This window comes from Cnephaeus nilssonii (genome assembly GCF_951640355.1).
Source record: "Cnephaeus nilssonii genome assembly, chromosome: 10".
NCBI lineage: Eukaryota > Metazoa > Chordata > Mammalia > Chiroptera > Vespertilionidae > Cnephaeus > Cnephaeus nilssonii.
The window spans coordinates 30,871,187-30,882,607 of NC_137081.1; the positions used below are offsets into that span (position 1 = coordinate 30,871,187).

The window sequence follows — 11,421 nt, forward strand, 5'->3', positions numbered from 1 at the left end:
CGCGCGCCCTTCCCCCCGCGGCTTCGGCGCCGCTGAGACCCAGCAAACTCAGGCTCTGAATGACAGAGCGACCGGCGATTGCGCAGCGCGGGACGCACCGAGGCACTGCCGCTTTAAGCACGCTTGCCCATTGTTCAGATTGGAGCCAATGAACGAGCGCCCGCTCCCTAAGCTCAACCAATAGCATTTGGGTAAGGGAGGCCGGGCGCCGCCCACTAATCTATATTAAAGGTTCTGGCGCCGCGTGAGTTCCCCACTGGCTGCTCTGAAAAGCCATCTTTGCATTGTTCCTGTGGCTTCCTCTCCGCTCGCTGCAACCACCTCCGCCGCGCGCCTCCTCCACCGCCGCGGACTCCGGCAGCTTCTTCGCCAGAGTCCTCCAGCTCTCGCTTTTTTAAAAAAAATCCTCTGCATAGGATCACCGGCGTGCTCCACCATGTCAGACACGGCCGTGGACACCAGCTCCGAGATCACCACCAAGGTGAGCTGGACGCCGCCCGCCCCTTCGGGGTCCGCGCGCTGTTGTCGCCGGAGCGGTGTTTGGGCGCGCGGCGGTTGGGCTTTCCTGAACCCGCTGTTGCTCTCTCCCGCGGAGAGCTCGGCCTAGGCCCTCGAGGCAGCCCACTCTTTGTGTGTGCGGGGGAGGGGGCGGGAAGTGCTGCGGGCAGACGTGATGCCGGTCGTGGAGTGGGCCGGGCACCCTCGGAGACTCGGGGAGGGCGGGAGCGGAGGCTGAGGGGCTCGAGGAAAGACTGCTCTTCGGCTCTGGAAACTTGCTTGACTCTCCAGAGCGGTGGCGGGAGGAGAGGGGCCCAGCTAGGGGGTCTTCGGCCAGGCGGGCGCACGGAAATAACTTTGAAACTCCAGTGCGTTTGGAATCGGAAGTGTTGGGGGGGCGCGTATGCGGGCTGGCTGCGGGAAGCGGCAGCTCCGCGGTGAGCGCCCGCCGGCGGCGCTGCTCTTTGTTTGGCGTTGGGTTGCCTCGTTTCGCGCCATGCAGCGGGTCCGAGGTTTATCTGCGCAGAGCTCTGATAAGTGGAGTGGGAGGCGGGCCGTCCGCGACGTCAGTTCTCTCCGCGGAGATGTTAAGGTCTTATCCTCCCTAGGTGTTGGGAGGCGGGGGTGGGCGTCCTCCCGGGGGCAGTGCGCCGGGAGCAGCCTCCCGGCTTTAGTACACCAGCGGAGCCGGGCTTGGCGGAGGAGAGAGCCCACGCGCCGGAGGGAGGAAACAGAAAGTGAAGGAGCTGCGCCCCGGGGCGACTATGGGCGCCCCCCGCGGCTGCCGGGAAAGACGGTGCGCGCAGCTCCTCCCGGGGCGACGCGGACGAACAAAAGCTGTGGCCGCAGGTAGCCCGCTGTGGGGTCGTGCGGGGCGCCAGGGTAGTCGGGACCCTGTGCGGCGGGATCATTGCCGCCCTCGGTTTTGAGGTCTTGCGCGTTTGGCGCAGCTGGGCTTCTGCGCGCCGCGTCGGTCCCTTTGCCGGCCCCGGGAGTGTCTCCGCCGTCGGAGGGAGCGCGACACTTTAAAGCGGGCCAGGTTTTTAGCCCTCGGCTCTTGGCCTCGTCTCCTAACGGCCCCGAGTCACCTTGGCGTCTCCTTAACCCTAGTGCCCCTGGCGCCACCTCTGGCTCTCCCCCAGGGGCGACTCTCCAGGCAGACGCGGGCTTGCGACCGGCTTTCTGAAGAGGCTCCCTCCGACCCGCTCTGGGCACAGCCAGAGTCTAGTTTAAATGGGAAGATTGTCCCTCCGCCGTGCGGGCGTACGCGCTTTCCTCCAGGGTGATTTCCCACGAGGGGCAATAAATAGCCGGGTGGAGCGCGTCCCCGACGGCCTCGGGGCTGCGATACCGAAAAAGCCCGGCAGACTTTGGGGCGGCCTCCCGCGGGACTTTGCCCGCCAAATGCAGAGGCGCAAAACCCCGCGTTTCTAGGATTGCGGGGTGGGGGTGTTGCGCAGTCGTCCGGAGCCCGGAAGGACTGGTGCACACCTCAAGTGCTCGGCGGGGCCAGCGCAGCCCGCCGGCTACGGGTCTCCATGGTCAGGGGCACACTCGGCGGCCCCGGGCCACGTGCTCTGCGCGCGCGGTGCGTGCAGAGCCCGCGCGCAAAGCTCGCCGGGCGGGGGCTGTGCGCCTGCGCAGTGCGGCCTCCCCACCCCCACTCGTTCCCTAGGGCTTCAGCCGCCAGGGGGCGGGAGTGGGCAGCGCCCAGTCGGGTCGGATTGGGGCGGGCCGGGGCAAACCGGGCCGACAGGTGCCCCGAGGCCACTTTCTGGACGTCGCCTGGGGCAGCTTGATGCCTGTCTGTTGGCGGTTGGCCCAGCCACACTATATGGAAAAAATTACGGGGCTTCAGGGCGTCCGCAGCGGCACTGCCCTTTGGAATGCCGGCCGTCTCAGCTCCCTGAGGTGCGCGGGAGGGCTAGAGGCGTTTGGGGCCTAGGCACTGGTTACCTTAGCCCGAACCCGTTTCCAGACAACGATCTGCAGCCCCCTGGGATAGCTGTCAGATATGGGGAGGTTGGTGGAATTTGGGTTTTTTCAAAGGCCTGAGCTTTTGCCAGGTCCTAGACTGGTGGGCTTGGGGCTGGAGCTCTGCTGCAAGGACTGGCTGGTGAGGCGGCCTCCCCAGTTCTGCCTGTTAGCTCCTTCCTTTCCTGGGTTAGTCCACCCACGGGAACTCCCGAAGTGTTAGGGTCCTCCCTCTGCCTTATTTATGGCGCATACCTGCTGCCTTCCCAGAAGGACTTGTGAGAGGCGGAGCTTCCTCTGGTTGGAAACAAGTCCGATGAGTGCGTGTGAGAGTTCCCCGGGCTCGTCCACCCAGTCAGACGGGTTTGGGGCTGTGGTGCCACATGGCATTTTAAGTGTGTTTCTCAAGGACTGAAAAATCGGACGACGACCTGACCACAGACACACTGTATTTGTGGCCTTTTATTCCACTGGGTCCATGTGTTAAGTGCGGCGCTTTTAACTTGGGCATCCGATTAGCACTGTATAATACCTGGAGTCTAGCGCCCCTTAAAAGACTTTTCCTCCTTCCTCTTTGAAGGACTTAAAGGAGAAGAAGGAAGTTGTGGAGGAGGCAGAGAATGGAAGAGACGCACCTGCGAATGGAAATGCTGTGAGTGTCCACCTTGCTCAATACTTCCTAGCTGCTCCTGGCGGGAAAGTTCTCTTCCTGGGCTTAGTCCAGGGTCGGGGAGGAGGCTGGGCAGTGTTGTGTGTCAAGGTCACCTGGTGTCTCTTCTTCAGGGGTCTGAGGCTGTAGAAGTGTATTGGGCAGGGTTTGGGGCAAGGGATGGGGGCAGCAGTGATGCTGTGTCCTACGTAATAACTTGGTATGTTTTCTGTCGAGGAGAATGAGGAAAATGGGGAGCAGGAGGCTGACAATGAGGTAGATGAAGAAGAGGAAGAAGGAGGGGAGGAGGAGGAAGAGGAAGAGGAAGGTGATGGTGAGTAGCCTTGTCTGCCTCCTCTTTTGTGGGTACCTTTCCCTGGCTTCTGTCACAGGGGGAGGAGTTGGCTCCCAGGGTGGGGGCCAATGCACTACCTACAACTGGGTTTGTACTTGTGGAGTGAGGGCCTGCCTTGTTTTAGATTAAAGCTGTGCCTCACACTGTCTCACCCGATGGAGAGTTCCCTCCACCCACTGATCTGTGGGTCTGGCCTCTCTAGGTGCAGCTGCTTGCACCTCTGGGTCCTCTTTCTCCCAGCTGCCCTGTCAGGCAGCAGGGACATTACACTTGGCAAATCTGTTACTGGGAGAGTCCTTAAGGAATGCAGTCCAGTTTTCCATTTTTCCTGCTCCTTTCCCCTAAGTTCTGGGTCCCACTGGGTGGAAGGGAGCCAAGACCCTCCCTCGTTGGTTGGTTGGTTCCTGAAGGGTTGTGGTTCACCTGGGGTTTGATTGTCCAGGTGAGGAAGAGGATGGAGATGAAGATGAGGAGGCTGAGGCAGCTACAGGCAAACGGGCAGCTGAAGATGATGAGGTGGGTTCTGGTTTTTGAGGGACAGGGTTGGGGGCTGAGGGGACTCAGTTGTATTTGGGGTGCTGGGTATTTCTGAGTTGCTCTAAAGGCCTCTAAAGGCCTCTGGAACTATCAGGAGGAGCTGAGGCAGTTGGTGGGTGGGCCCAGTGGGTTGAAACGGACCTTAATATTTTTCCTGCTCAGGATGACGATGTTGACACCAAGAAGCAGAAGACTGATGAAGATGACTAGACAGCAAAAAAGGAAAAGTTAAAGGCCTCCGTGACCTATTCACCCTCCACTTCCCGTCTCAGAATCTAAACGTGGTCACCTTCGAGTAGAGACTCCCGCCCGCCTGCCCACCCACCCACCTCGGGCAGCGCCACCTGCAGATGACACGCGCTCTTCACCACCCAACCAAATCCACAACGTGAATTTGCAACAGGGGAGAAAAAAAGAACCAAAACTTCTAAGGCCCTGCTTTTTTTCTTAAAAGTACTTTAAAAAGGAAAATTTGTTTGTATTTTTTATTTACATTTTATATTTTTGTACATATTGTTAGGGGTCAGCCATTTTTAATGATCTTGGGATGACCAAACCAGCCTTTGGAGCTCTCTGTCCTACTTCTGACTTTACTTGTGGTGTGACCATGTTCATTATAATCTCAAAGGAGAAAAAAAACCTTGTAAAAAAAGCAAAAACAACAACAAAAAAACAATCTTATTCCGAGCATTCCAGTAACTTTGTGTATGTACTTAGCTGTACTATAAGTAGTTGGTTTGTATGAGATGGTTAAAAAGGCCAAAGATAAAAAGGTTTCTTTTTTCCCTTTTTTTGTCTATGAAATTGCTGTTTATTTTTTTTGGCCTGTTTGATGTATGTGTGAAACAATGTTGTCCACAATAAACGGGAATTTTATTTTGCTGAGTTGTTCTAACAAAGCTCTGTCTCAAGCCTGTTTTTTCTTGTTTTGGTTTCATGAAACCTGGGGAGGGACAAAGAAATGGGAAATGATCTTGAACTCAGCTCCAGCTCTTGACTGGGTAGGGATAGGGGTTTGGGCATCAGCGTCTGGTGGGGGGCACTGGAGTTAGGAGCTGAGGGGAGCTGCTTACCAGGTTTGTCTCCTGGTGGTACCAAAACCCTTCTCCTGGGACCACATTATTGGATGCCAAGTGAACCTGTGTGCCCTGGAAGGTGTCTAGGGCCTCAGAGAGGCACAGGCCAGGCGTGTAGCTGCCATTCTGTGGATGCACTCTTCCAGTGGGACAGCTGGCCTTCCCCTGTACAGGCCTCATTGGATTCGGTTGTCTGCGGAGCGGCTCCCCCTGGTGGTGGTAGGTGGTACCTTGTCCCTTAGGACTTAATTTCCAGGGCAGTGATGCAGCCTTGTCCTCATTCTGTAAGCTCTGGCCTCCTAGAGAAAAGTTCCTTGGTTAGTCTGGCAGGCCATCCTGCCCCTTGAGCATAGCTGAAGATGATAGGTGGGCCAGTTTTGACTACCTGGAGGAAGTGTGGTGCGACCTCAAGTTACAGGCCTCGGAGGGAAGGTGACCACCAAGAACCATCTGGGGCCTGTTTCCTAGGCTGGGGTCCACAGGTGAGCTTTATAGGCAGAAGCCTCCTGAAATCTAGTCAGGGAGGTTTGACAGCCCAGCTGTGGAGGTACAGGGAATGGGCTGATGCTGCCAATGTGGAGGCTGCAGGACACTGCCAGACTGAGATCTAAACGTTGATCCTGCTTTCATCTGTGCCTCCTTTGTCTCTCCTGAAGAGTCTTAAACACATCTCTGGTGTCTTGGTACAAGTGAAATACTTGTTTTGGGTGAAAGAAAAGTGGGGTTTGTCATAACGGGTTTGGTTCAGTGGATAGTGTTGGCCTGCGGGCTGAAGGGTCCCAGGTTCGATTCCGTTCAAGGGCATGTACCTTGGTTATGGGTACATCCCCAGTAGGGGGTGTGCAGGAGGCAGCTGATGTTTCTCATCAATGTTTCTAACTCTCCCTCTCCCTTCCTCTCTGTAAAAAAAAAACAATAAAATATATTTTTAAAAAATACACACACACACTCCATAGCCTGGAGTTTTGACTTTGTAGGGCTGGGTGTGGACAAAGATGGGTGGGGACTGAAAAGTCATGCACCCTCCCTACCCACCCTGCCCCTTCTAACACTGGCTGTGTGGGGGTTCCTTTTCTCATCTTGGAGTGGGGGCACACTGCTTTATCACAAGAGAGTCTCTGGGACCCCCATCTCCTAATAGGAGGAGACATTGGGGGGTATTTCATTCACACCTCACACCACTGGGGCCTGGGTTAAGGGGAGATGCTGGGAGGGAGAGAAGCAGGCACACTTAAGACATCATCTAGGGTAAAGCATCATGATTCACTGATGGATTGGATGTTGGAGGCAGTTCCCATGGAGGATCCCTCAGGCTTTGGCCTGAGCCCTTGAGCATAAGAAGGAGCCATTTACCACAGGGAAGGGGCCAGAGATGAAGGTCTGGAGGGCAGGAGAGAGACCGGGGCTGCACCAGAGTAACAGGCCTAGGTGTGAATAAGGCAAGCCAGGGCGAGGGCACAGCAAGAGACAAGGCTCAAGTCACACACCAGGGACCATACCAAGTTGGGCACTGCCCCTCCTGGTAAAGAAAAACAGACCAGGACCCCCTCTCTCTCTTGCTTATCCTGTGCCTCACCTCCCTTGCTCACCAGCCAAATCAGCCTCTTGTGTCCACAGCAACCTTGGTTCTCCTTTATAGCCTTTGCACTTGCTGTTCCTGCTACAGGTATGTCTGACTTCCAGACTTCTCATGACTCACTCCATGTTAGGTCTCAGTGCCAATGTTATCTTCCCAGACGCCTTCCCTGGTCCCCAGTGTAAGAAGGCCCTTCCCAGTTCTGGCCCTCCGTTGCAGAGCAATTCTCACAATGTGAGCTTATATATTTACCTGCTTGTGTGTTTTGGCCCACTGAGGTCAAGGGCCACTTCTTTAAAGAAAAAAAAAATATATATATATACACACACACACACACACACACACTGAGTGGCCAGATTATTATGACCACCTGACGTTTGTAGGCAAATTAGCCATACACTGCATCGTATGGGATATGGAAGCCGAAGGCCTGTTCAAACACCTTTGCTGTCTGCAGTTACCAAGATAAAACATCTCCAATTCGCACAGGAACACAAGGATTGGACAGTCGAGCATTGAAAAAAAGTCATGTGGTCCGATGAATCACGTTTCCAGTTGCATCATGCAGATGGCAGAGTGAGAATTTCGCGGAAACAGCATGAAAGCATGCACCCCACATGCATGAGTACAACCCTTCAAGCTGGTGGGGGCAGTGTTATGGTTTGTGGCATGTTTTCCTGGCATTATTTGGGCCCTTTAATTCGTGTGGAACAATGTCTGAATAGCACAGCATACCTAAGTATCGTTTCTGATCAAGTTCATCCTATCGTGTTGATGGCGTATCCCAATGGAGATGGCTTCTTCCAACAAGACAATGCGTCATGCCACGGTACTCATATTGTGCAGGAGTGGTTTCAAGAACATGAGGGAGACTTTACTTTGCTTAGGTGGCCCCCACAATCACCAGGTCTCAATCCAATTGAGCATTTGTGGGACGAAGTTAAAAGCCGTCAGGCAGCTGGTTCCACAACCATCAAATCTCACAGAACTGGACAGTGCTATTCACCAGGCATGGTGTCAGATTCCTCGCATCACCTTTCAACATCTCGTGGAGTTAATGCCAAGAAGAATCGCTGCAGTATTGAAGGCAAAAGGTGGCCCAACCAAGTACTGATGGGGTGGTCATAATAATCTGGCCACTCAGTGTATATATACAGTATATATATTTCAGAGAGGAAGGGAGAGAGAGATAGAAACCAGTGATGAGAATCATTGATTGGTTGCTTCCACTGGGGATCGAGCCTGCAACCCAGGCATGTGCCCTGACCAGGAATCGAACCATGATCTGGTTCACAGGTCAACGCTCAACCACTGAGCCACACGGCCAGGCCACTTTTTTTCTTTTTTAAATGTTTTTATTGATTTTAGAGAGGAAGGGAGAGGAACAAAGAGGAATATCAATGAGAAACATTGATTGGCTGCCTCCTGCACGCCGCCTACTGGGGAATCCAGCCCGCAACCTGGGCATGTGCCCTGACCAGGAATCAAACTGGTGACCTCTTGGTTCATTCAACCACTGGAGTCACTTTTGGGGACAACTGGCTGCTGACTTTTCAAGGTAAGACTGGCCAGCTGGGCTAGGGGCCACTTCTTATTCAACACTTTCTCCCCCACATGGTAAGTATTCTGTCCATTCCATTCATTTGTTCATTCATTCATTAGTTCGCATATATACCCGATGCTTTCTGTGCTAGACACTATTATAGCCTCCAGAGATAAAAGAACAAGAGAGACAAGCCCTCCTAATCATGACATGACTGGTGGGATACCATGCATGACCCATTCCACACCTGTCTCCACCACATTTGTGGTTTCTCCAGATGCCCACATTCTGGGAAGGCCTCACCCCTTCACAGGGACTAGAGCTTAGCTGTCCTCAGTGGGTCACTCAGGCCCCAGAATGCCCATTCCCCTATCAAATTGTTCCCAAACTGCTGCCAGGGTGAGGGTTAGATAAAGGCTTTGTAGGAGGGACCTTCGACCCTGTGTGACCACCTTACACCCCTGCACAGTCTGGGCTGCTGACTTTTCAAGGTAAGACTGGCCAGCTGCTCTCTGTCCTGCTGCCCAGGGCAGCACAGTCTTGCTGATGTTCCCAAGGCCTGTAGCCCAAGGGGACCTTAAGGCAGAAGAAGGGGGTTAGGAAGGCCACATAGCAGCAACATGAAGGGCTGGGGTCAGGTCTAACCCAGCTCCCTCAGGCTGCGGCCCTGCTCTGCTCAGAGCTACTACTCTGCAACTCCCCGGAAAAGAGGTGAGAAGCTGCCCCATACACTAAGGTGACCAGACATCCCGCTTTTGGCGGGACAGTCCCGATTTTAAACAATTTGTCCCGCGTCCCGCGGCATTTTAAAAAAGTCCCGATTTTTGGAAAGAATGCACGACAAGCTAGGGAACGGCGGGAGAACGGGAAGGGAATATACGGTTTTCGGCGGCCATGTGGCTATTTAGCCAGGATATGAGTTTTATATTATTATTTTTTAAAATATATTTTATTGATTTTTCGCAGAGAGAAAGGGAGAGGGATAGAGAGCTAGAAACATCGATGAGAGAGATACATCGACCAGCTGCCTCCTGCACACCCCCCACCGGGGATGTGCCCGCAACCAATGTACATGCCCTTGACCGGAATCGAACCTGGGACCCCCCAGTCCGCAGACCGACGCTCTATCCACTGAGCCAAACCGGTTTCGGCTATTTTTGTTAATTTTATAGTGTTAAACTTTAATAATAACATAATTGTTGAGAACTGATTATCGAGAACTGCTTATCAAAGTTCACATTGTTGATCAGTTGTTAGAATTTGACCACCATTGTTTGGACATAATGAACAATGGCATTTTTTGGGATTGGCAACGACGAAAACATTTTGTAACTGTCTCTCAGACGATACACATCGTACTGCGTGCTAGTAAGCTAGTTAAACAAGTGGTGTCATTACAAATCAGCTATTCAGATAATTTAGGTAAGTAATTTATTTCTTTCATAAATACATAAATTTTCTTCAATTTAGCAGACAGTACTCATATTATTTATATTTTATAGTGGCGGCAAAAAGTCTAGCGCCAGCCTTGAAAGTGACACGACTTACGTTACGGCAAATTCATGACCTTTTAAAACAATGACAGCAATCTACTAAAAAAAATTCACTCAAATGAGAAATATGCCAAAGAATAAAATAATACTATACATAATTTTTATTTATTATATTTGTAAATTGTACTTATGTTGAAATTTAAAATATATATTTTACAATACTATTTTTGCGTTCTATGAAAATTTTTGTTGCTCCATATAGACCAAATTTTTAATCAAGAACACCCCTCCCCCCGCCCCCGTCAATGGTGTCCCGCTTTACCAATGTTAAAATCTGGTCACCTTACCATACAGACATGGCAGTTAATATGGGACAAATAACTGAACCTTACTGAGTCTTCATCTGTTCCTCTGCACAATGAGAACAATAGCATGAGGCATGAGCCAGGGTCCAGGGCTGCCTCTCTTGGGGTCCTACATCTGCACTGAGCTCCCTGTTGTACCCTTTGTCCAAGCACCCCTTCACTCCACCAAAAGTTTGGCTGGAATAGCCCTTGCTGACTCCAGCAGAACGCACTTTCCTCTTGTCCTGAGCCTGGCACATCACATGATTAAACACTGCCTGGGAACCTGTCCTCAGGGTCCAGGGTCACCTCCATCCTACCTACTTCCAAAGTCTCCTCCGACAGCAAGGACAGATTGGAAGATTCGTGAGAGATGGGCGCCCTCTCGTGGTCACAGAGGAACTACAGGGGGCTCCCCTGAGTTCTGCTCAGTCCAGGAAAAAGCCCTTCAGTGGGCCCTGGGCCCAGGGGCAGCTCACCCACCCCGTCACCGCCCCACACAAGATCTTCCTCCATCTCTGTTGCTGAAACCTCAGTCAGACATGACAGCCAGTGGTCATTTCCCAAGCCTTCCTGGGCATCTAAGGGTCCAATAAGGCACGATCCTTTTCCCAGGAGACCCCAGGCCTCCTCAGAGCTGAGGCCACAGTTGGCTCCTCCAAGGTCAGCAGCCATCTCTGGGTTTCACCCCCTGGGCTCCTCTTGTTTAGCTCCATTAAATTGCTTGCTGTGCAAAGCACCGTCCTCAGGAAGGCCCATCTCTTAGTCACTTCTGGGCCCTGTTGTAGGACTCCTCACAGTGGCCGCTGTCCTGATACAGCTGCAGGCCCCTGGGCTGCTTGGAATTGGGGTTTGGCTTTGGTGGCCAGAGGCACCCAGCTGCTCTCCCTGGCATTTTCAGAGCTTCCTGCCAGGCTACCCCAGGTCTGAGAGCCAGGATCTGCTGTCACCTCTCCTCTGCTGTCAGCGCTGGCACAGGGTCCAAAGGCCTCCTATATCTTAGTCTCCCCAAGGCCCCGATGCCCCACCTTCTTCTACCAGCATCTGCTGTGGCCTCCTGTTTTCTGGACGCAGGCCATTCCATGGTCTCTTCCTGGTGGAAGCTGCTTCATGGGGATGGAAACCCTGATCCCAGCTTTACTCAGGGAACTCCAATTTTGCTTATCTCTCCCTCACCCCAAACCCAAGACCAGGCCAGCCAGGGAAGTGGCAAGGTTGTCCCCAGGCCCTTCCCTCCAGGGACCTCAGCCTATGCTCACAGGGTCTGATCTGAGAACAGAGGTGATGGAAGCTCAAATTAGGAAACAGTCTAAGACCACCTGGGGCATTGACCTTATGTACTGGGTGAATGGTATGCATTATTTATGGAGAAAGCC

The 11,421-nt window shown here is 53.1% G+C and overlaps 1 protein-coding gene across 2 annotated transcripts; it reads left to right on the plus strand.

Moving 5' to 3' along the window:
* Nucleotides 1-276: 276 nt before the first annotated feature.
* Nucleotides 277-4,912, plus strand: PTMA (prothymosin alpha). Of its 2 annotated transcripts, none has more exons than XM_079782263.1 (5): nt 277-481; nt 3,053-3,124; nt 3,359-3,455; nt 3,919-3,992; nt 4,176-4,912. In XM_079782263.1, the coding sequence occupies exons 1-5, from the start codon at nt 437-439 to the stop codon at nt 4,221-4,223; spliced, it is 336 nt and encodes a 111-aa protein (XP_079638389.1). In that variant the 5' UTR covers nt 277-436; the 3' UTR covers nt 4,224-4,912. The 2 variants fall into 2 exon arrangements, with proteins under 2 accessions (XP_079638389.1, XP_079638390.1); XM_079782264.1 differs by having other exon boundaries at nt 278-481; nt 3,362-3,455.
* The last annotated feature ends 6,509 nt before the right edge of the window (nt 4,913-11,421 follow it).